The 27,039-nt window shown below is 41.1% G+C and overlaps 1 protein-coding gene across 4 annotated transcripts in view; it reads left to right on the top strand.

Moving 5' to 3' along the window:
- The window catches only part of LOC139761994 (uncharacterized), a 90,047-nt gene that overhangs the window by 7,393 nt on the left and 55,615 nt on the right, over positions 1-27,039 (top strand). The window contains exon 1 of one of the 4 annotated variants that reach the window (XM_071686771.1): positions 14,005-14,506. The exons of 2 other annotated variants lie outside the window; for them this stretch is intronic. In XM_071686771.1, the coding sequence (XP_071542872.1) occupies positions 14,408-14,506 (99 nt within the window). In that variant the 5' untranslated portion in view covers positions 14,005-14,407. Of the gene's footprint in view, positions 1-14,004; positions 14,507-27,039 lie in introns of those variants that run through there. One more of the 4 variants, XM_071686772.1, reaches the window with a different exon arrangement.

Below are 27,039 nucleotides of genomic sequence, written 5' to 3'. Positions count from 1 at the left end.
CGCAACGCGGGAGACAGCGACAAAGAAAAAAAAAAAAAAAAAAAAAAAAATATATATATATATATATATATATATATATATATATATATATATATATATATATATATATATATATATATATATATATGGGGCCTGGATGTGGAAAGGGAACTGTGGTTTCGGCGCATTATTACATGACAGCTAGAGACTGAATGTGAACGAATGTAACCTTTGTTGTCTTCCTAGCGCTACCTCTCGCACATGAGGGGGGAGGGGGTTGTTATTTCATGTGTGGCGGGGTGGCGATGGAAATGAATAAAGGCAGACAGTATGAATTATTTACATATATATATATATATATATATATATATATATATATATATATATATATATATATATATATATATATATATATATATAAACTCATCTTAGTTATTAACTCTAACTCTATTACCAAAAGAAATATTATTGAATCTTCTATCATTAAATACACAAAGAATTATAATCTTAATATTAGTGATGGTCTATTCAAATTAGATAACTTTATTGATGATAAGATTTGTAAAATGATAAGTTTATGAACGCTCGTTGTATGTTTTGGACAATCACATGTTTACCAAATGGCGTCCTAGCTTCGTCTCTTTGATGTATATCAACTGACTTATATTTCTCTCTTGTGTCTCCCCTGATTATGTGATTATTACACGAAAGTGCACTTGGGAACTCATCGTGTTTCATTTTCCCCGTGGACTCATTAGAATATCTTGATCACGCGCAAAATTGTGATCCTTTCCAATATATATATATATATATATATATATATATATATATATATATATATATATATATATATATATATATATGACTGTATTATTGACTGGTTGGTAAGGTTATTTAATGTATGTATGACTCATGGTGAGGTGCCTGAGGATTGGCGGAATGCGTGCATAGTGCCATTGTACAAAGGCAAAGGGGATAAGAGTGAGTGCTCAAATTACAGAGGTATAAGTTTGTTGAGTATTCCTGGTAAATTATATGGGAGGGTATTGATTGAGAGGGTGAAGGCATGTACAGAGCATCAGATTGGGGAAGAGCAGTGTGGTTTCAGAAGTGGTAGAGGATGTGTGGATCAGGTGTTTGCTTTGAAGAATGTATGTGAGAAATACTTAGAAAAGCAAATGGATTTGTATGTAGCATTTATGGATCTGGAGAAGGCATATGATAGAGTTGATAGAGATGCTCTGTGGAAGGTATTAAGAATATATGGTGTGGGAGGCAAGTTGTTAGAAGCAGTGAAAAGTTTTTATCGAGGATGTAAGGCATGTGTACGTGTAGGAAGAGAGGAAAGTGATTGGTTCTCAGTGAATGTAGGTTTGCGGCAGGGGTGTGTGAGGTCTCCATGGTTGTTTAATTTGTTTATGGATGGGGTTGTTAGGGAGGTAAATGTAAGAGTTTTGGAAAGAGGGGCAAGTATGAAGTCTGTTGGGGATGAGAGAGCTTGGGAAGTGAGTCAGTTGTTGTTCGCTGATGATACAGCGCTGGTGGCTGATTCATGTGAGAAACTGCAGAAGCTGGTGACTGAGTTTGGTAAAGTGTGTGAAAGAAAAAAGTTAAGAGTAAATGTGAATAAGAGCAAGGTTATTAGGTACAGTAGGGTTGAAGGTCAAGTCAATTGGGAGGTAAGTTTGAATGGAGAAAAACTGGAGGAAGTAAAATGTTTTAGATATCTGGGAGTGGATCTGGCAGCGGATGGAACCATGGAAGCGGAAGTGGATCATAGGGTGGGGGAGGGGGCGAAAATCCTGGGAGCCTTGAAGAATGTGTGGAAGTCGAGAACATTATCTCGGAAAGCAAAAATGGGTATGTTTGAAGGAATAGTGGTTCCAACAATGTTGTATGGTTGCGAGGCGTGGGCTATGGATAGAGTTGTGCGCAGGAGGATGGATGTGCTGGAAATGAGATGTTTGAGGACAATGTGTGGTGTGAGGTGGTTTGATCGAGTAAGTAACGTAAGGGTAAGAGAGATGTGTGGAAATAAAAAGGGCGTGGTTGAGAGAGCAGAAGAGGGTGTTTTGAAATGGTTTGGGCACATGGAGAGAATGAGTGAGGAAAGATTGACCAAGAGGATATATGTGTCGGAGGTGGAGGGAACGAGGAGAAGTGGGAGACCAAATTGGAGGTGGAAAGATGGAGTGAAAAAGATTTTGTGTGATCGGGGCCTGAACATGCAGGAGGGTGAAAGGAGGGCAAGGAATAGAGTGAATTGGATCGATGTGGTATACCGGGGTTGACGTGCTGTCAGTGGATTGAATCAGGGCATGTGAAGCGTCTGGGGTAAACCATGGAAAGCTGTGTAGGTATGTATATTTGCGTGTGTGGACGTATGTATATACATGTGTATCTGGGTGGGTTGGGCCATTTCTTTCGTCTGTTTCCTTGCGCTACCTCGCAAACGCGGGAGACAGCGACAAAGCAAAAACAAAAAGAAAAAAATATATATATATTGTGTAGGTATGTATATTTGCGTGTGTGGACGTATGTATATACATGTGTATGGGGGTGGGTTGGGCCATTTCTTTCGTCTGTTTCCTTGCGCTACCTCGCAAACGCGGGAGACAGCGACAAAGAAAAAAAAAAAAAAAGAAAAAAAAAAAAAAAATATATATATATATATATATATATATATATATATATATATATATATATATATATATATATATATATCATTATCATAATTATCATTGTTATTGTCAGTTATCATTATAATTTTCTTTTATTTCATCGTCGTTTCCAGCGTTAGCGAGGTATCGCAAGGAACAGACGAAGAATGGGGCATCTGTTCACATCCAAGCCCCACAGACCTTTCCATGGTGTACCCCGGACGCTTCACACGCCCTAGTTTTTTATTATCATCGTTATCATTATAATTGTTATTGCTATTATCATTATCATTATTACTATTGATAATATTAGCATTGTACACAAATATGAGCGTCAGAGAAACGGCACGTGAAAAGTCATGGTATTTTGTTTCCTCATTCCGAGGACTAAATGGCGGAGCGGAAGACCTTCCTGCCGTAGATGATCATGCAAGAGCGTAGCTACTCTCAGAGAATCCTGAGCTTCGCGCTCATTCCCAATATATCCTCCACAAGGCGACGCCCCATGCGATCTACCTATGAGCACTGGACACGGAAGTGAAGATGGAGGAAGGGGTGTCTGAGGCAGGTGTTGCCTGTGGAGAGCTTAATCAAGGCTTGACCTTCGAGAGAGTGTCCCAGTGAGAATGTTAGATGCCAGAGACTGTCCCTGCCTGCCTGGTGAGGGAAGGTTGATGACGGGTAAGAGAGAGAGAGAGAGAGAGAGAGAGAGAGAGACAGACAGACAGACAGACAGAGAGTGAGTAGAGATTTATCTTAAGGAACAATAGGTTATGAAGCAGCAAACACACAAAATAATAATACTAAGAAATGAATTGGTTCTCGGTTCACGTCTACAACAGTATGATCTAGGCAGGTTGTGAGGGCGGCAGGCTAAACAGAACACATCCAGGTTTACAATTATGGTCTGATATACCCACTGGCTCAAACTAATGATTGCACATATAACGAAATGTTAAGAAGAGAATGTGTGTGTGTGTGTGTGTGTGTGTGTGTGTGTGTGTGTGTGTGTGTGTGTGTGTGTGATTACCCATTTGTACTGTACAGGGCCGGACTTTTACACTCGTGGGGCCCCATCTCTTGTACTGTATGGGGTCGGCAGTTTTACACTCGTGGGGCCACATCTCTTATAGTGTACGAGGAGTCAGTCTTACAATATTGGGACACCCATCTCTTGTACTGTACGGGGAGGGAGTTCTACACACGTGGGGCACTCATCTCTTGTACTGTACAGGGAGGGAGTTTTACACACGTGGGGCCCCATCTCTTGTACTTTACGGGGTGGGAGTTCTACACTCGAGGGGCCCCGTCTCTTGCATTGTACGAGAAGTTTTACATTCGTTGGGCCCCGTCTCTTGATTATGCAACTTCTTATATTTCTGTATGCTCTTTGCATCGAGCAAGCCTTCAATAATTTTATTCCATTCATCCACCAGTCTTATACAGTGAAAGTACTTCATCCTCTTTTTAACAGGTTTCTTACTTAATTTCCTGTTATATATTCTGGTTGTTCTATATCTCTTGAAGAACTCTTCCATGTCTACTCCATCGATCTGTCATAAAAACTTACAGGCTGTGATCAGGTCTTGCCTCACTCTTCCAAGGATATTAAAGCCTCTGGCCCTTCCCAATAAATCGGCTCTCTTGATTCTGGTACCATCTTAGTTGCCCTCCTCTTGACCTTCTTTGTGCTTCTTTGGGTGCGGTAATCAAACTTGACAAGTGTATTCCAGTTTTAGCCTCAAGTATGATGTGAACAGCATATTGAATATTTCCTTATTCATGAACTTGAATGCAATTCTAATATTTGCTAAATGACAGTTGGTCTCTTTTATCATTCTCTTAAGGTGGGACCCTGCGACAGGTAAGGGGTAATGTCCATTCTTAAGTCTGTCACAAGCAGAGATTCCTGTAGCTTGTTTTCTGCTAAATGATAATCTTATTGAGGCCTTTTTTTGGTTGTGACCCAACCTAATTACTTTCCATTTACTTGATTAAGCTTTATCTACCGTGTTTCACACTAACATTGGAGTCTGTCAAGGTGCCCTTGTGAAGTGATGAAATCCTTTTGGCCTTTGTGTCATTCACAAACCTGATCAAGTAGGCGTCTATAGTTTCTGGCAAGTCATTCACATAGATCAAGAAGAGTAACAGTCCCAGAAGAGAACACTATGGCACTCCGCGGGTGACTTTCACTCATTCTGGGACGGCTTCTCTGACATTGTTCCCTTCCACTAAGATAATCTTCTACCAATCAGAGGAGTCTCCCCTTTATTCCTGCCTAGTGGTTCAGCCTTCCATGCGATATAGTGTCAAAGGTTTTCTGGCAGTCAAGATACAAACAATACAGTTAGTCATCCTTTTTGTCTGAGACAGGACTCACACCATTGTATAAATCTAATAGGTTTGTTGCGCATGACCTCCTGTCATCTAAACTGTGTTACCTATCATTTGCTTTCTGATTATATATTTCAGTATGTCGCAGACCACACTCGTCAGGGAGACTGGTCTGTAGTTCAGCGCCACTTTCCGGCCTCCTTTCTTATAAATGAGAACGGCAATTGCCCTTTTCTACTCTCTCGGCACTCTGCCTCTCTCCAGCACATGTTATGAAACTTCACGAGAACCACGAGCTTTGTATGGGTCAAAACTCTTAAGCATTCTGCTGATGTCTTTTCTAGATATCTCAATATTTTCTGAAACCTCCTACTCATCCCATCGCACTTACATTAGAGCTGTAGTGTTTTCCAGTGTGAAAGCACTTTCATATTCATGATTCAGTTCGTCAAATTATCTCGTCCCATCCTCTACAATTCTTCCTTTTTACTCCATAGCCTGACTGGTTGCTCTTAAACTGACATTCTACTCTTGAGGAATTTATAGAAAAGTTTTAGATTTTCATCTGCCTTGTCCACAAAATCCTTTTCAAAGTTTCATTGCTCCTTCTTTCTTATCCTGCTGTACTTGTTCCTTGCTCTCGTATAAGCTTAACATCACGAAGTTCTGTTGCTTTTGGACTGATTAAACCATTCTTGCCTCTTTCTTAACCTTCCCAGTATTTGAGGCAAGAGCTACCTTTTCTCTTACTCCTTTCTTGTAAATTTCACAGAAACACTCACCACAGTGTTATGGTATCTGTAAAGAACTTCATTTACCAATTCGTGTTACCATAGTATTGTTGAGTTTTGTGTAGTTCCCACGATTACATCTTAACGTCCTGTCTCTGCTCTTTTAACCACATAATCAAACTTATGCATTACATGATCACTTACTGTATCATGATATTTTCAATATTCATGATAGTGTGTAAATAAAAAGCTCTAGTAAGGATAGCGTATCAGTCTCTCTTCTCTCAGTGAGTTCACTGACATGGTGGTGTAGGAAATCTTTCTGTACTCACTCTAGGAACTTATGTCTCTATGACTTCCTGTCAACATGAGAATCCAAATCTCGCCAGTTTGTCTACTTGTTATTGATATCCCCCAGTCAGAGTGCTTTACGTTGTCTGAGAAGTGCATATTTTACTGCTTCATGTACCATCCTGATTGTTCCTTCGCTATTTTCATGGTATGTCGCAGGTAGTTTCTGTAGGATTATGTATCTTCGACACCATCTTTTCTACAATGACCTTTCGTATCATGTACTGCATGATTGAACCATCTGATACTATCTCTTGAACTTAAGGTTATCTCTTATCAGGCGAGCCAATCTTCCGTCCCCTCGATCTTCTTTTTCCCTTCTTACTATCACGTGTTTTTCCTTATACGATCCTCAAACTTAAGTTTTTAATCATGTACTTATCGGCATACAGCATTTTAACCTTACCTAACGCCCCTGACCTCTCTACACCACTGGTCTGTCCTCTTGCCTCATTGGACGTCTCCCGTTTCCTGCCTCTAACTATACTCTTATCCTATTTACCTCTCTCTTCCCTCCGTTTATCAAGTTTGTTGAAAACTCCACTGAACTCCAGCTTGTCTTGAAGTTTCATAGCTTGTCTAAACACCGAGATATATGACTCCCAACCAAACCTAACCAGTACCTTCATGTCTCGATAATAATCATTTTTCTTCTTTATCATAAGAACTGCTTTTGATAATTGCAGTGCCTCCAATAAACTTTAATGAGCATATTTTCTTTCTTCTCTCTCCTCTTTATCTGGTGTATGTTCTTCATCCACCACAATAATAATCAAAGTGTGCGTCTATCAAGTTCCTGGTTAACTTTTCTTTGTAATTTGGATGTCACTCACCCTAAGTCCATTAGTTTTGATTTCTCAACCTCTGTTCTTCTGGATTTCTTTATAATCTCTCATTTTTGCTAAGTATGACTGATCATGTGTGTTTTGCACTTTTCTGAACTTCTCAGCTACCGTACCATAAATTTTGCTGATAGTTCTGTCTATAACAACACATGGCATTCTATCTACAGCTTAGCTTCATTAATGCCCTGTGCAACTCATGTTTAGTGTCTTCAGGTTCTTGTCTCACTGCATCAGTCAACTTGCACTGAATCTGTTGATCAGACCCAGAAAGAGCACCTCCATGCCCTCTATTTTCAGCAATTTTGGTATTCCCTGTTAAAGACAATATTACTTCCGTTCAGAAAAGTAGTCTCTAGGAAATCTTGTTTACTCTTGAAACATTCTACCTTCTTTCCTAAGCATTTTATCAAGCCCTCCAACTGTAGCAATTCTGTCATTTATTTGAATTTCTAAGTGCGTGAGTCCCTCTCACCTCATAACACTAATCATGAACTTTAGAGTTATTAGTTTTTGTATTTCTATCTCAACTTGCGTTTATATCTGATTCTGTTTTTTGATATCCTCAACCATCATCTCCAAACTTTTTATTCTATGGTGTTACATGTTTTATCCCTTGCTATAATTTTTTTTATTGATATTGTCACATCTGTTGAGTCCTGATACTTTCCCTCAATTGATTCCGCTTCTGGCTGATATCAAGCTAAAAAGAAGAAAAAACGTGTGTGTGTGTGTGTGTGTGTGTGTGTGTGTGTGTGTGTGTGTGAGGGGGGGGGGAGCTTTTATACATATAAATAATGTTAGGATCAGGTGTTTGCTTTGAAGAATATGTATGAAAAATACTGAGAGAAAGAGATGGATTAGTGCATGTTGTTTATGAATAAAGCATATGTTTGATTGACATACCCTATGGAAGTTGTAACGAATATATGGTATGTAAGGAAAGTTACTCAAAGCAGTGAGTATGTTTTATCAAAACGGTAAGGCGTGTGTGCGAGTAATTAGAAAGGGGAAAGAGTGGTTTTAAGGTGAAGGCAGATCTACGGCAGGGGTGTGTCATGTCACCGTGGCTATTTAAACAGATTAAACAGCATTGGTGACATCACATGGAGTGGTGAGGGAGGTAAATGCAAGGGTCGGAGAGAGAAGAGTGTATGAGGTCTGTAGGGGGTGAGGGGGGGGCCTGAGTCAGCTGTTGTTTGCTGATGACGCGTCGCCAGTGGCAAACTCGAGTGAAAAACAGCTGACGTTGGTGTCGGAGTTTGGGAGAGTGCGTGAAACGAGAAAGTTGAGAGTAAATGTGAATACAACCAAGGTTGTCAGGTTTAGCAGTGCAGGATAGTTGGGGTGTGAGTTTGAATAGAGAAAACTTGGGGGAAGTGCAATGTTATAGATACCTGGGAGGGGAGTCCACAGAGCAACAAATGGAATCATGGGAGGTAAGGTGAGTCAGAGGGTCAGTAAAGGGTTGAAGGTCCTGGGAGCATTGAGGAGTGTTTGAAAAGAAGAAGGCAATATCTGGAAGGGTGAAGATGTGTATGTCTGAAGGTCTATATAGTAGTCCCGACAGCGTTGTGTGGATGCGAGTCATGGGTTATAGATAAGAATATACGTAAGAGAGTGAATGTGTTAGAGGTGAAATGTTTGATAAAGATATGTGGTGTGAAGAAGATAGAGTAAGAAATGTTAGGATAAGAGAGAGGTGTGGTAAAAAGAAGAGTATGGATGAGAGCTTTTTTTTATGTGCCGAAATGGTTTAGACGCATGGAGAGAAAGAGAGTAGAAAGGTTGAGAAAGGGGATTTATGTATCATAAGTGGAGAGGACAAGGGAGAGGGGGGGGGGGGGCACGAAACTGAAGATGAAAGGATGGAGTGAATAAGATTGTGAGTGTTCTGGCCCGTACATGTAGGAGGGCGAAAGGCGTGCACGTATATAGTGAACTGGAGAGATGACGTTTATAGGGAGACGTTCTTTGAATGAAATGAATCAGGGTATATGAAGCCGCTGGTGGAAACCACGGGAAGGTTGATGGGGCCTGGTTAAGGATAATGGGTATTGGGTTTGGTACAATTCACATGACAGCTGGAGAATGTATGGGAAAAATTAGGCCTTTTCATCGTCTGTTTATGGCGCTACCTTGCTGATGTGGGAAAATTTCCCGAGGGACAAAGAAGAAACAGTATTAAAGGGAACCAAGAAGGGCGAGAGTGCAGAGCTGAAAATCCTCCCATTTGGTATTATCTAAAGTATGAACAAGGGATGAAGCCAAGTGAGGATTTTTTCTCAAAAGCATATTAGTCTGTTCAAGACAATATCTCACCAAACTGGGAAACGTGATCAGTTGTGACACACACACACACACACACACACACATACACACCACATTAAAGAGGAGCTCCAGGCAGTGGTTCTTATTTCATTCAAGATTTCCGAGGATCTACAGCTCATGAAGCCTATTATGTATATGTAAAGGATGAGTGAGTAGAACGTGAAGAGTCCCTGAGTGACATATGCATTAGATATTCAGTTTCTGTGTATCAGACTTTGGGAGTTTAACCAGCTTTTGGATATGGAGGCTTTTCAAATTCAAATCAAACCATTAACTGAATGAGATTAATATAGAATACAGTAAGTGGATGATTTCACTGAAGTGAACGAGACATAACTCATATGAGTTAGTGGATGATATGATTGAAGTGAACAAGGAGACCCAATTTGTATGAAACTGATTGGATGATATCAACAAAATGAACAAAGAGACTTAATTTTAAAGAGATTAAGTGGATAATATCGCTGAAGTAAGCAAAGAAACCTAACTTGTAAGAAATAAGGCGGAAACTATCGCTCATGCAAACAAGGAGATGCAGTGTAAAAGACTGAGTGGATAATATCGGTAAAGTGAATAAGAAGACCTAAACTGTAAAAGATTGAGTGGATAATACCACTGAAAAGGGGACCTAACTTTTAAGAGAGTAAGTGGATAATGCCACTGAAATGAACAAGGAGACCTAACTTTTAAGAGAGTAAGTGGATAATGCCACTGAAATGAACAAGGAGACCTAACTTGTAAGAGAGTAAGTGGATAAAACCACTGAAGTGAACAAGGAGACCTAACTTGTAAGAGAGTAAGTGAATGATATCACTGAAGTGAACAATGAGATCCAACTTGTAAGAGAGTAAGTGAATAAAGTCACTGAAATGAACAATGAGATCCAACTTGTATGAGAGTAAGTGGATAATACCACTGAAGTGAACAAGGAGACCTAACTTGTAAGAGAGTAAGTGGATAATACCACTGAAATGAACAATAAGATCCAACTTGTATGAGAGTAAGTGGATAATACCACTGAAGTGAACAAGGAGACCTAACTTGTAAGGGAGTAAGTTGATAATACCACTGAAATGAACAAGGAGACCTAACTTGTAGGAGAGTATGTGGATGATACCATTGAAATGAACAATGAGATCCAACTTGTATGAGAGTAAGTGGATAATACCACTGAAATGAACAAGGTGACCTAACTTGTAAGAGAGTAAGTGGATAATACCACTGAAATGAACTATGAACTAATGAACTATGAACTAATACCACTGAAATGAACAAGGATACCTAACTTGTAAGAAAGTAAGTGGACAATACCACTGAAATGAACAATGAGATCCAACTTGTATGAGAGTAAGTGGATAATACCACTGAAATGAACAAGGAGACCCAACTTGTAAGAGAGTAAGTGGATGATATCACTGAAGTGAACAAGAAGCTCCAACTTGTAAGAAGGTAAGTGGATAATACCACTGAAGTGAAAAATAAGATCCAACTTGAAAGAGAGTAAGTGGATAATAGCACTGAAGTGAACAATAAGATCCAACTTGAAAGAGAGTAAGTGGATAATATCACTGAAGTGAACAATAAGATCCAACTTGAAAGAGAGTAAGTGGATAATATCACTGAAGTGAACAATAAGATCCAACTTGTAAGAGAGTAAGTGGATAATATCACTGAAGTGAACAATAAGATCCAATGTGTAAGAGAGTAAGTGGATGATATCACTGAAGTGAACAATATGATCCAATCTTGTATGAGAGTAAGTGGATAATATCATTGAAATGAACAATAAGATCCAACTTGTAAGAGAGTAAGTGGATAATACCACTGAAGTGAACAATAAGATCCAATGTGTAAGAGAGTAAGTGGATGATATCACTGAAGTGAACAATATGATCCAATCTTGTATGAGAGTAAGTGGATAATATCATTGAAATGAACAATAAGATCCAACTTGTAAGAGAGTAAGTGGATGATATCGCTGAAGAGAGCAAGGAGATCCAATCAGTAAGAAAGCGAATGGGTAACATCCTAGTTTTCCAGTTTGTGAATAAAGCTTACTGGAAAGCTAGGAAGACATTTTATGTCTTCTTGTAACAAAGATGTGACAAATAAGGATGTCTAAATGTTTAGTGTTGCCCTATTCTCCCAACTTAGTAAATTCAAGACATGTTCTAAAATTTTTTTTATTTCATTGTTGCTTTCCAGTATAATAACACTATCAGCAAGACCTTAGTAAATAATAGGCCAAATCATGCAACAATTAGTAGTGTTTACGCCGTCAAATGCAAGGCATGTAAATATATTTTTGTAGGCCAGACCGGTAAGATTGTAACGCAGAGGTGTTTTTTGGCATCAACAGTCAGTACGGAAGGATGACCACAAAAATGCGATCGCTAAACATTGTCATGAAAATGATCACCCTGGCCATAGATCCTAAAAATCCCGTTATTCTATATCCCTCCGCTGATAATGCCACACGTAACGTCATTGAATCTGTCTTAATTGCTAATACTAAGAACTTTAATTTGTCTCCAGGCAGTCTTAAAGCCCATCGTCGCATCAACCAAATCATTATGTGAGAATTGACAAGACACGAAAAAATAAAACAAGTTGTTCAAGATACATCCAACTACCCAGGGCAACCCCCGCCACCTGACCCTCCTTAATCACTCTCCCTTACAAGGGTTACGACCAGACATAACAAATCGTGCTTGGCCTAGAAAATTGGTATTGGACGGCGGGACTCAAGTGTGATGTTGGGAATTAAATAGCTGTGTTAAGTACTGGCACCTGATGAGGAGGATTGTCTCCACGAAATATGTCGTGCCAATGTATAGAAAAATTACATGCTGAATAAAATTGACTCAAGAGAAAGTATATGAGAGGATATATAGAGAAGCTGTGTGGAAGGTGTTACGAATACATGGTGTGGGAGGAGAGTTATCAGAAGTAGTGCGTAGTTTTTATCTAGAGAATAAGGCGTGTGTTCGAGTGGGAAAAGATGAGGGCGAGTATTTTAAGGTGAAGGCGGGTCTGTGGCAAGGGTGTGATGTCACCATAGCCGTTTGATTTTTTTTCTTATGGAATGGGGTGGTGAGTAATGAAAAGGACGAATTTGCAGTATATAGTAGGTGAGGGTACCCAGGGAAGTGAGTCAATCGTTGTTTGCTAATGATACAGCAATGGTAACAGATTCGAATGAGAAACTGCAGAAACTGGTGTCCGAGTTTCGAAGAGCGCAAGAAAGGAAAAGGTTAAATAAATGTAGTTGAATGCAACGTTTGGGTAGAGGGAGAGGTTAGCTGGGCTGTGAATAGAGAAATTTTGGTAGTAGTGTGTTTTAGATATTTAGTAGTGGGTAGAGCACAGAACGAAAACAAGGAAGCGTAAACAGCACCTACCCAGCCTGGTACCCCACCCTATCCAAACCCATCTCTCAGAAAATCTAAACTGCAGAAAAAAAAAAAATGATACTCAGAATCATAACAGGGTGCACCCAAACCACCAACAGAGATCATCTTAACTCAAAACACCAACATTCTGCAACTACTATACACATTCATACATAAAATTACCCCAATAAACGACTACACGTAGCCCTGCCTCACTCACATACCACTCACCTCTATCCAGAAGGGTACTACCTTATCCAAGCCTCACAATCAAAACCCCCTCCACTCGCCGACACTTGAAAGACCGGTGGTTCATATACATATCAACAGCCAGATACTGAAAAGTCGTTCTCTAAAGCACTATTTGACGCACCTACTCCCAATAACATTAAGAGAAGCACGTTTCACTTTATCATGCTTCATCTGGCTGCCTTCCATTATCATGAGAACGTATACAGGGAATAGACCCTTTATGCTGTCATCTCTTCGGTGAAAATGTTACATAAGCCAACACTGATAAAACACGTGTCTGAGAACGACGGATTTTCAGTCATTGGATCCTTATAAAGGAATTCTGTGGTTATATCAACAACAACCTACGTAACAATTTCTGTCACGACTTATTAGTGTAGTAAGTTAAGCATCGCGACATACTGTATCTACAATATATCTCTGTTAGTGGAAGCCAACCACAATCCCCTTTAAGATTGAATCGTCGCCATCCCAGTGAGCAACCTACCTGTATAACGGTTCATTGGCTGCAAGGATAAAAGTCACTATTAATGGTACTTTATTCATGTCCGACGTCTGTCCAATGCAACGTTGACGAAAACACCACTAAAAGTACGTTGATTGCCTTATGGTTAGGATTAAAATGCAAGATTTGATGACAGGTGAAATCATACTAGTTCAAACTGGTTATGAACTCACCTGCGACCCCACCCATTCACCGGTCCCAGTAACTGCCACAATCCCTCCTACCCTTTCTCTCTCATCCCCACTTCATATCCAAACCTTCCTTCCCTAACTTCCCTCTCTATTTCTCTATCCATTACTCCTGAAATACATAATTAGCACAAAACCAAGTTGTGTGACCAGATTCAATGTACTGCTTGTCTCCATGAAATTTTGATAGATTGCGTTCAAAGAACTGAAAATTTCGTGAAATTGTGGTTAATGTCTAAAGATGTTTAAAAATCCCCCCCAAAAAAATGAATAAAAAGGCTTTCATATCGGCCTTGCATTCTAAAACGTTCATGTACTTAAGGTAAACAATAAACAAGTTTATGAGGTCGAAAGTGGATTCCAGTGATATCTGGCAGTTCAAACATTTGTGGGCGGCGCCAGCCTCTGTATATAAAGTCGTACCTTGTGTAGCGGCGGCCGGAGAAACCGAGAGACACTAAAGCGGTATGTGACGCTTTCCGTGGGCAGGTAAAGTGGCGCATATCATACTCTGGGCAGCTTACTGGGCTGCAGCTGAGTTCCAAGAAATATATGCATATATATATGAGGTCCTGCGGTGGGCAAGACTCTTCAACAAAGCGACATCGTCCTCTTACAAGAACATCCAATGTGATTGACATATTTGTGTGTAGTGTGACAGAAAACCTTGTGAGCATTAACATAAAACATCTTTTTACCCTGAAACACTAGTAAGACGGCTGGAAGAAAGGACCTGCGTTTCATCTTATTAGGATTGTCCTTTCTCGGTAAACTGAGAAAGCAAACTTTTCGTGGTGTTGATACGACGCCAGCACCGTAAACAGAACGTGGGTGGTTTAATGGTGTTGTCTCAGTGCAAGATGAGATACGAAGATCCCTTCGACGTAGACGCGTTCATTAACAACCTCCTTTTTCTTAAGAAATACCCAGGCAAGAACGTAAGTACGGACCTACCTGCTAGCTCGTTTCCACTGCCATATCTTGGCGCTGAGAGTGATTTACGATTACATCCTATGATATATATATATATATATATATATATATATATATATATATATATATATATATATGTGTGTGTGTGTGTGTGTGTACATCACTTTTACGCACCATATTAGGTACTACATGGACACTTTTAAGTGTTGTATATACGGTCAACTATATGCTTTAGAAAAGTGTCAGTGTTCAGGGTTAAGCGCAGATCTGTAATTTCAAAACGACTGCAATCGACAGACGTCAGGCGATATTTTGAAAATACGTTAAATAGTTCCAGTCGGGAATTATAAGGAATATCAATGATTATTATATAAGAGAGTGTTGGATGATATGGTCTAAACGTTATCAACAAATGCCATGAACCTAAGGTTAACTCTTGTTCAAACCATTTTATCTATTAAAGGGATTTTTGCTGTAAGGCGATTGTGTTACGCAATGTGGAGGATAGACAAGGTTATATTGGCGTGCCACAGAAACTGCCTCAGGGATGATAGTTATAATATGTATGTACTGTATTTGTTTGTTCCCTTTAGTCATTGTGTTTTAACTATGATGATCTTTTGTTGAATGCTGCTTACTTGTTTATTGGAATTGGAGTCAGTGTACGATAACCATGATTGAATATTATGTAAGTCTATGATGATCACGATTAATTTGATGTCAGTGTACGATAACCACGACATTTTTGGTGTCAGGATACGATGATAATGTATTATCTGGTGTCAGTTTGCGATGATCACGATTATATCTGGTGTCAGTGAAAGATAATCGTGGTTGTATCTGGTGTCAGTGTACGATGACGGTCATATTTGGTGTCAATGCATGATAATCACGGTTAAGTTTACGATGATCACGTTTAAATCTGGTGTCATTGTACGATGATCACAGTGGTATCTGATGTCAGTGTACGATGCTCTCTGTTATATCTGATGTCAGTGTACGATAATCACTGTTATATCTGGTGTCAGTTTATGATGATCACGGTTATATCTGATGTCAATGTACGATGATTGTTTAAATCTGGTGTCTGCACGATGATCACGATGATTCCTGATGTCAGCGTACGATGATCACGGTGATACCTGATGTGAGTGTATGATGATCAGTTATATCTGATGTCACTGTTCGATGATCACGGTGATACCTGATGTCACTGTACGATGATTAGTTATATCTGGTGTCAGTGTACGATGATCACGGTGATACCTGATGTCAGTGTACGATGATCTTGGTTATATCTGGTGTCAGTGTTCGATGGTCACGGTTATATCTGGTGTCAGTGTATGATGATCACGGTGATACCTGATGTCAGTGTACGATGTCACGGTGATAACTGATGTCAGTGTGCGATGATAACGGTTTATCTGGTGTCAGTGTTCGATGGTCACGGTTATATCTGGTGTCAGTGTACGATGATCACGGTGATACCTGGTGTCAGTGTACGATGATCACGGTGATACCTGATGTCAGTGTACAATGACCACGGTTTATCTGATGTCAGTGTACGATGATCACGGTTATATCCGATGTCACTGTACGATGATCACGGTGATACCTGATGTCAGTGTACGATGATCACGGTTTATCTGGTGTCACTGTACGATGATCACGGTGACGCCTGATATCAGTGTATGATGGTGACGGTTTATCTGGTGTCAGTGTACGATGATAACGGCTTATCTGGTGTCAGTATACGATGATCACGGTTTATCTGGTGTCAGTGTACAATGATCACGATGATACCTGATGTCAGTGTACAACAACGATCACGGTTTATATGGTGTCAGTGTTCGATGGTCACGGTTGTATCATGTCAGTGTACGATGATCACGGTGATACCTGATGTCAGTGTACGATGATTACGGTTTATCTGATGTCAGTGTTCGATGGTCGGTTATATCTGGTGTCAGTGTACGATGATCACGGTGATACCTGATGTCACTGTACGATGATCACGGTTATATCCGGTGTCACTACGATGATCACGGTGATACCTGATATCAGTGTACGATGATCCCGATGATACCTGGTATCAGTGTCCGATAATCACGGTTTATCTGGTGTCAGTGTGCGATGGTCACGGTTATATCTGGTGTCAGTGTACGATGATCACGGTGATACCTGATGTCAGTGTACGATGATCATGGTGATACCTGATGTCACTGTGCGATGATCACGGTTATATCTGGTGTCAGTGTTCGATGATCACGATTATATCTGGCGTCAATGTATGATGATCACGGTGATACCTGATGTCAGTGTACGATGTCACGGTGATAACTGATGTCAGGGTACAATGATCACGGTTTATCTGATGTCAGTGTACGATGATCACGGTTATATCTGGTGTCAGTGGACGATGATCACGATGATACATGATGTGAGTATACGATGATCACGGTTATATCTGGTGTCAGTGTACGATGATCACGGTTATATCTGGTGTCAGTGTACCATGATCACGGTGATACATGATGTCTGTACGATGATCACGGTTATATCTGGTGTCAATGTTCGATGGTTACGGTTATATCTGGTGTCAGTGTACGATGATCACGGTGATACCTGATGTCAGTGTACGATGATCACAGTTATATCTGGTGTCAGTGTTCGATGGTGACGGTTATATCTGGTGTCAGTGTACGATGATCACGGTGATACCTGATATCAGTGTCCGATCACGATGATACCTGATATCAGTGTCCGATGATCACAGTTTATTTGGTGTCACTGTACGATGATCACGGTTTATTTGGTGTCAGCATACGATGATCACGGTGATACCTGATATCAGTGTCCGATGATCACAGTGATACCTGATATCAGTGTCGATGATAACGATGATACCTGATATCAGTGTCCGATGATCACAGTTTATCAAGTGTCAGTGTACGATGATCACAGTTTATCTGGTGTCAGTATCCGATGATCACAGTTTATTAGGTTTCAGTGTACGATGATCACGATGATACCTGGTATCAGTGTCCGATGATCATGGTTTATCTGGTCTCAGTGTATGATGATCACGGTTTATCTGGTGTCAGTATACGATGAAAACGGTTTATCTGGTGTCAGTGTACGCTGTAAACGGTTTATCTGGTGTCAGTATACGATCATGGTGATACCTGATATCAGTGTACGATGATCTCGGTGATACCTGATGTCAGTGTTCGATGATCAATGTTATATCTGGTGTCAGTGTATGATGATTAGTTATATCTGGTGTCAGTGTACGATAATCACGGTGATACCTGATGTCAGTATACGATTATCACGGTTATATCTGGTGTCAGTGTAAGATGATCACGGTTATATTTGGTGTCAGTGTACAATGATCACAGTGACACCTGATGTCAGTGTACGATGATCATGGTTATATCTGGTGTCAGTGTACGATGATCACGGTTATATCTTGTGTCTGTGTACGATGATCAAGGTTATATCTGGTGTCTGTGTACGATGATCACGTTTATGCCTGATGTCAATGTACGATGATCACGGTTATCCTCTTGTAACTATATCCTCTCCGAAGGTCAGAAAGTCTGGTCGACAGTGACACATTATGCAAATGTGCTTTTGAAAACCATTCGTTTGGTTGTTTAGTTACAAAGATGAATTCTTGTGATATTTATTCTTTGACAGTTATTTACATCTAGCGTTCTGATGGTTTACATTCGTAGCTCCCTCTCGTGGTATATCTGGAAACACTTAGTAATTGTGAAGACGAATGGTCGAACATTATCTAAGCTAACCAAAAGCCAGCTATTATTTTACTTTCTTATGCTATCCATCCATACCTCTTGAAGCATGAATAAACGTTTTATAAGTTGGTATTCTTCAAAACATGTTTATAATATTTTTTGTACATAGGCTAATTACAGAAAATCGGTGTAATGCACTGTTACCACAGCTCCTTTTCCACATCGTTTATTCCGGACGTTTCACATGCCCTGGTTCAGTCCATTGACAAAACGTCGATCCGAGGACACGAAGTCGTTCTAATTCATTCGATCCCGTACACGCTTTTCACCCTCCTGCATGTTCAGGCCCTGATCGCTCAAAATCTTTTTCACTCCATCCTTCCACCTCCAATTTGGTCTCCCCATATTTCTTGTTCCCTTCTGACGCGTATCCTCACTTTCAACCTTTTCTTACTCATTCTCTCAATATGTCCAGTCCGTTTCAGCACACCCTCTTTTGGTCTCTCGACCACACTCTTTTGATTACTATCGCTCTAACTCGACCAAACCACCTCACGCCACATATTGTCCTCAGGCATTTCATTTCCAACACATCCACCCTCCTTTGCAAAACGGTATCTATAGCCCATGCCTCTCAGTATTATGACACTGTTGGGACTACTATTCCTTCAACGCCCATTTTCGCCCTCCAAGATAACGTTCTCTCCACACATTCTTCAGCACTCCCGTGACTCTCTTCCGCTTCCATGCTTCCATCCGCTGCCATTATCATTCCCATATATCTAAAACACATCATTTCATCTACTTTATCTCCATTCAGACTTAAATCCCAACTAACTTGTCCCTCAACCCTGTTAAACATAATAACCTTGCTTTTATTTGAATTAACTCTCAACTTTCTCCTTTTTCACACTCTTCCAAACTCAGTCTCCAACTTTTGTAGTCTTCCACTCTAATCAGCCATCAGCGCTGTATCATCAGCAAACAACAACTGACTCACTTCCGTGGCTCTTTCATCCCCAAGAGACTGCCCCTCTCTCCATCACTCTTGAACTTGCCTCCCTCGCCATCCTATCCATAAAAAGATTGAACAACTATAGTGATGTCATATACCCCTGCAGCAGACCAGCCTGCACTTAGAACTATTTACTCTACCCTCTTCCTTTTTGTACACACGCCTTACACCCTTGATAAAAACTCACTTCTTGCAGCTTCACTCCCATATCATATTAATACCTTCCACAAAGCATTTCTATCAACCCGATCATATGCCTTCTCTAGATCTGTAAGCGTTTTTCTAAGTATTTCTCACACATTCTTTAAAGGAAATGCCGAGTCCACACATCCTCTACCAATTTTGAAACCACACTGCTCCTCCCCAGTCTGACGCTTTGTACATGCCGTAAGCCTCTCGATCCATACCCTCCCATAAAACTTACCAGACATACTCAACTAACTTGTAACTTTGTGGTTTGATCGCACATCTTTATCCCTTTGTCCTTTTACAATGGCATCCCGCCAATCCTCAGGTACCTTAACATGATTCATACGTACACTGAATATCCTTACCAAAGAGTCAACAACCTATTCACCCCTTTCTTAATGAATTCAATTGCAATACCATCCACTCTCGCCGCCTTGCCGAATTGCCTCTTCCGCAAGGCTTGCACCACCTCTTTTCTCATAACCGAGCCACTCTCCATGACTTTCAGAGAGTAAGAGTAAGTGAGTGTAAGAGTGAGAGTAAGTGAGTTTGGAAAGGAGACTTTTGTAAAGAAATACCAGGAAAGATTGAGTGTATAATGGCAAAAGGTGAGAGCAAATGAAGTGAAGGGAGTGGATGAGGAGTGGGAGGTATTTAAGGAAAGTGATGGCATGTGCAAGAGATGCATGTGGCATGCGAAAGGTGGAGATGAGCAGATTAGATAGAGTAGCGAGTGGTGGGATGAAGAAGTAAAGATGCTAGTGAAAGAGAAAAGAGAGGCGTTTAGGCGGTTCTTGCAAGGAAGGAGTACAAATGATTGGAAGATGTATAAGAGAAAGCATCAGGAGGTCAAGAGAAAGGTGCAGGAGTTGAAAAAGAGGGCAAAGGAGAGTTGGGGTGAGAGAGTATCATTAAACTTTAGGGAGAATATAAAGATGTCTTGGAAGGAGGTAAGTAATGTGCGAAAGACAAGAGAACAAACGGGAACATCGGTGAAGAGAGCAACAGGGGAAGTGACACAGGTAGTGATGGAGTGAGTATTTTGAAGGATTGTTAAATGTGTTTGGTGATCGAATGGCTGATGTAGAGTGTTTGGGTAGGGGTGATATGTGAAGTGCGAGAGTTGGGGAGAGTGGTTTAGTGAAAAGAGATGTGATGGAAGCATTGCGGGAAATGAAATCCGGCGAGGCAGCGGGAGTGGACGGTATTGCAGTTGAATTCATTAAAAAAGGGGGTGGCTGTGTAGTTGATTGGATGGTAAGGATACTCAGTGTAAGTATGAATCATGGTGAAGTTTCTGAGGATTGGAGGAGTGCATACATAGTAAAATTGTCTAAAGGCAAAGGAGATAAATGTGAGTGCTCAAACTACAGAGGCATGGGTTCGTTGAGTGTTCCTGGAAAATCATATGAGAGGATATTGATTGAGAGGATAAGGGCATGTACAGAGCATCAGATTGGGGAAGAGCAGTGTGGTTTCACAAGTGGTAGATGATGTTTGGATCAGGTGTTTCCAATGAAGATTGTGTGAGAAATACTTAGAATAACAGATGGATTTGTATGCGACATTTATGGATCTAGAGAGGGCATATGTTGGGGTTGATAGAGATGCTTTGTAGGTCTTAAGTGTGTATGGAGTCGGAGGTAAGCTCCTAGAAACTGTGTGAAGTTTTTATCAAAGATGTAATCCGTGTGTGCTAGTAGGAAGAGGGGAGAGTGAATGGTTCACAGTGAGGGTCGGTCAACTGCAAGGGTGTGCGGTGTTACCATGGTTGTTAAATTTGTTTATGGATGGAGTGATTAGGGAGGTAAATGCAAAAGTTTTGGAGAGAAGGACGAGTGTGCAGCCTGTGGAGGATAAGAGGGCCTGGGAAATGAGTCAGTTGTTCGCCAGTGATGCAGCACTGGTGGTTGATTTAAGAAACTGCAGAAGTTGGTGACTGAGTTTGGAAGTGTGAGTGAAAGGAGAAAGTTGCAGGTAAATATGAATAAATGCACGGTTATTAGGTTCAGCAGGGTTGAGGGACAAGTTAGTTGGGATGTAAGTCTAAATGGAGAAAAATTAGAGGAAGTGAAGTGTTTTCGATATCTGGAGTGGACGTGGCAGCAAATAGAACCTGGAAGCGGAGGTGAGCCATAGGGTGGGAGAGGGGGCGAAGGTTCTAGGAGCTATGAAAAACATTTGGAAAGAGAGAATTTATCTCGGAGAGCAAAAATGGTTATGTTTGAAGGAATAGTAGTTCCAACAATATTATAGGGTTGCGAGGCATGGGCTATAGATAGGGTTGTACGGAGGAGGATGGATATGCTGGATGTGAAATGTTTGAAGACAATATGTGGTGTGAGATGGTTTTGATCGAGTAAGTAATGAAAGAGTAAGAGAGATGTGTGGTAATAAAAAAAAAAAGTGTGGTTGAGAGAGCAGAAGAGAGTGTGTTGAAATGATTTGGACATATGGAGAGAATGAGTGAGGAAAGGTTGACAAAGGTTATATGTGTCAGAGGTGGAGGGAACAAGAAGCGGGAGACCAATTGGAGGTGGAATGATGGAATGAAAAGATTTTGAGCGATCGGGGCCTGAACATGCAGGAGGGTTAGAGGCGTGCGCTGTATAGAGTGAATTGGAAGGATGTGGTAAACTGGGGTTGACATGCCGTCTGTGGACTGAACCAGGGCATGTGAAATGTCTGGGGTAAACCATGGAAAGGTCTGTGGGGCCTGGATGTGAATAGGGAGCTGTGGTTTTGGTGCTTTACACGTTACACCTACCTCGCACGGGGAGATGATGCTGGTTCCTGTGTGGCGTAGTGGCGCTGGAATGGATGAAGGCGAGCAAGTATGAATATGTACATTTTTTATATGTGTATGTGTAGTATATGTGTATATGTTGATATATATCTACAGTCAAAAAGTATCGGCCACCCACAGATCGATGGAATGTAATGGAACCTGTAGACATGGTGATGTATCGGTTGGGTTGGTACCACTGACTAGAGAATGTCCTGAGTCGTTATGCAGGCTTGAAACGGCTCAGCACATCATATCGTAGCTCCATAATACAGTAACTGATTTTATAGAACCACTGTCATCAGTGTGATAACGCAACATGGTAGCTGAAATCCTGAAAACCACATAGTAAGCAGCCATGTCAAAAGGTCGTATATACGAGAAAACTTTGTGATGCTAGACACCGCCATGTTAACGAGGACAAGCAGCATGCCAATCATGCTCAGGTATCATGCATATCTCTTAACAGCCACTCTTTTCCTTATCTTACTATATTCGCAGTAATAGGTACGTGAATTTGGTACCAAGCTGATAATCAAGACTGATATTCTGCCAGGAATATCCTGCATGTTAAGTGGATGCAGAGGTTAGTGATTCGTTGTATGTGTTAGTGTAGCATAACATCACGAATATCGTTGATGAGGTTCGAAACATGAGTCCTTATGAACGTATTTATCTGTATGTATTACAAAAGAGGGAGGGAAATGACACAAGTAGTGTAAAACAGTTACTAGAACAGCGGTCATTACCCGGTATAGACTGACTGTGGGTGAAAGATTCGAACATCGTGCAGGCATCACAAAGTTATTCGAAGACGATGTTGCAGCTGCTACATGCATCCATACCAAACTCATCCACACGCTCACACGCAGAATGGAGCGTAGGAATATCAACTCTGAAACACCAAGTGAACTGGGAGGAAGTATTATCCCCCTCTACCAACTAGGTTTAAGTAACACAGAGGTGGCTCGCCGGACTGGTGTCGCAAGATCGACAATAGCAAGGTGGTACGGCGCCACGAAATAACAGGTGCCACCAAGGACCTGCCCCAGGTTGGACGTCCTCGTGTTACGACTGCACAGGAGGAGGAGGAGGACGCCATAGCCGCTGCTATCGACAACTACCGTGCTCATCCCAAACCACCAGGAACAGACCGCGCACATCACGCCCGTATTCCAGCACGGAAATAACTGCTTACTGAACACCATAAGGAGATGAGAATGGAGTTTGCCGGACCTAGAGCATATATATATATATATATATATATATATATATATATATATATAGGGGATAGGGGAGAAAGAATACTTCCCACGTATTCCCTGCGTGTCGTAGAAGGCGACTAAAAGGGGAGGGAGCGGGGGGCTGGAAATCCTCCCCTCTCATTATTTTTTATAATTTTCCAAAAGAAGGAACAGAGAAGGGGGCCAGGTGAGGATATTCCCTCAAAGGCCCAGTTCTCTGTTCTTAACGCTACCTCGCTAACGCGGGAAATGGCGAATCGTTTGAAAGAAAGAGAGAATATATATATATATATATATATATATATATATATATATATATATATATATATATATATATATATATATATATATATTGTTTACTCATTTATTGTACTTTGTCGCTGTCTCCTGCGTTAGCGAGGTAGCACAAGGAAACAGACGAAAGAATGGCCCAACCCACCCACATAAACATGTATATACATACATGTCCACACACGCACATATACATACCTTTACATTTCAACGTATACATATATATACATACATAGACATATACATATATACACATGTACATAATTCATACTTGCTGCCTTTATTCATTCCCGTCGCCACCCCGCCACACATGAAATGACAACCCCTCCCCCCGCATACGCGCGAGGTAGCGCTAGGAAAAGACAACAAAGGCCACATTCGTTCACACTCAGTCTCTAGCTGTCATGTATAATGCACTGAAACCACAGCTCCCTTTCCACATCCAGGCCCCACAAAACTTTCCATGGTTTACCCCAGACGTTTCACATGCCCTGGTTCAATCCATTGACAGCACGTCGACCCTAGTCTACCACATCGTTCCAATTCACTCTATTCCTTGCACGCCTTTCACCTTCCTGCATGTTCAGGCCCCGATCGCTCAAAATCTTCTTCACTCCATCCTTACACCTCCAATTTGGTCTCTCACTTCTTGTTCCCTCCACCTGACACATATATCCTCTTTGTCAATCTTTCCTCACTCATTCTCTCCATGTGACCAAACCATTTCAAAACACCCTCTTTTGCTCTCTCAACCACACTCTTTATTACCACACATCTCTCTTACCCTTTCATTACTTACTTGATCAAACCATTTCACACCACATATTGTCCTCAGACATCTCATTTCCAACACATCCACCCCCCTCCGCACAACTCTACCTATAACCCACGCCTCGCAACCTTGTAAAATATTGTTGGAACCACTATTCCTTCAAACATACCCATTTTTGCTCTCCGAGGTAATGTTCTCGTCTTCCACACATTATTTCCACGCTCCCAGAACTTTCACTCCTCCCCCACCCTGTGACTCACGTCTGCTTCCATGATTCCATCCGCTGCCAAATCCACCCCCAGATATCTAAAACACTTCACTTCCTCCAGTTTTTCTTCATTCAAACTTATCTCCCAGTTGACTTGTCCCTCAACCCTGCTGTACCTAATGTATATTACACTTTTGCGTATATCTGTAGATACCCTTTTAGTTTTGTTCATTCGATTTTATGTAGGTTGTGTTTGAATTTCCTGTAGAGTCACAAACGTGTGAGTGAGTGTGTGTGTGTGTGTGTGTGTGTGTGTGTGTGTGTGAGTGTGTGTTTGCGGAATGACCTATTTGTAGTGACGTAGTCGAATTGTACGGGGAAGAAGTTTTACTCTCATGGGGGTTCCATCTCTTGGCCATTCTTTACTATCATACAACTTTTCAAACTTTGGTCTTTTTTGACCACGTCCTCTTGCACTTTATTCCTTTCATCCACCAATTAGATACAAGTGTTTTTTGTACATCTTGAATAATGTCATGCCATGTTCTCTGGTTATTCTATCCCTGCATTTCATGTTCTTTTGTCATTCTATCCCCGCATATCATGTTCTATATCATGTTCTCTGGATATTCTGTCCCTACATTTCATGTTCTTTGGTTAATCTATCTCTACATATTGTGTTCTCTGGCTGTTCTATCCCTATATATTATATTCCCTCTTTGTTCTATCACTGCATCTTTCGAACATCTAGTCGCTTTCACCATCAGTCTGAATTTAAAGGTTGTGATCAGGTCACCCCTCACTCTACTCTCGTTCAAGATGGGCAAATGTAAGGCTTCTAGCCTTTCCCTTCAACTCATCTTTTTCTAATTCTGGTGTCATATTTGTTGCTCTCCTCTGGGAGCAAATGATCAACACTTGTGGTGATTTATAGGTTACGATTGTGAAACAGCTGGAGAAAATCTGTGATGGACACTTAATTGCTTAATTATTATTTTCTGTTATTATACTTACCCGCCGTCTTCCGCGTTAGCAAGGTGGCGAAAGGAAACAGCGAAAGAATGGCCCAACCCACCCACATGTATATACATAAACACCCACACACGCACATATGCCTATATACCTATACATTTCAACGTGTACGTACATACATATACATACACAGACAGATACATATATACACATGTACATATTCATACTTGCTGCTTTCATCCATTCTCGTCGCCACCCCGCCACACATGAAAAACAGCAGCACTCCTCCCACCCCCCTGCCCCACACCCCCTACCCCACCCCCCTACCCCACCCCCATCGCGCGCGAGCTATCGCTAGGGAAGACAACAAAGGCCACACACATTCACACTCGATCTCTAGCCGCCATGTGTAATGCAACAAAACCACAGCTCCCTATCCATATCCAGGCCCCAGAAAACTTTCCATATAAACATACGTACATATTCATACTTGCTCGACTTCATCCATTCCTGGCTTCACCCCGTCGCACAAGAAACAGACGAAAAAACGTCACATCCGCTCACACTGTCTCTAGCTGTCATGTGTAATGCACCGAAACCATAGCTCCCTCTCCATATCCAGGCCCCACAGACCTTCCCATGGTTTACCATAGACGCTTCACATGCCTTAGTTCAGTCCATTGACAGCACCTTGACCCCGTTATACCACTTTGTTCCAATTCACTCTATTCCTTGCACGCCTTTCACCATCCTGCATGTTCAGGCACCGGTCGCTCAAACTCTTTTTCACTCCTTACTTCCACCTCCAATTTGGTCTCCCGCTTCTCATTGTTGCCTCCACTTCTGACACATATATCCTCTTTGACAATCTTTCCTCACTCATTCTCTCCACATGTCCACACCAGCTCAACACACCCTCTTCTCGCTTAACCACACTCTTTTTATGAACACACACCTCTCTTACCCTTACATCAATTATTCGATCAAACTATATATATATATTTTTATTTATTTATTTTGCTTTGTGGCTGTCTCCCGCGTTTGCGAGGTAGCGCAAGGTAACAGACGAAAGAAATGGCCCAACCCACCCCCATACACATGTATATACATACACGTCCACACACGCAAATATACATACCTATACATCTCAATGTACACATATATATACACACACAGACATATACATGTATACACATGTACATGATTCATACTGTCTGCCTTTATTTATTCCCATCGCTACCTCGCCACATATGGAATAACATCACCCTTCCCCCTTCCCCCTCATGTGTGCGAGGTCGCGC

Source organism: Panulirus ornatus, chromosome 42 (genome assembly GCF_036320965.1).
Source record: "Panulirus ornatus isolate Po-2019 chromosome 42, ASM3632096v1, whole genome shotgun sequence".
Taxonomy (NCBI): Eukaryota; Metazoa; Arthropoda; class Malacostraca; order Decapoda; family Palinuridae; genus Panulirus; species Panulirus ornatus.
The sequence above is the reverse complement of the archived record's forward strand: the minus strand, read 5'-3'. Positions and strand labels throughout refer to the sequence as shown.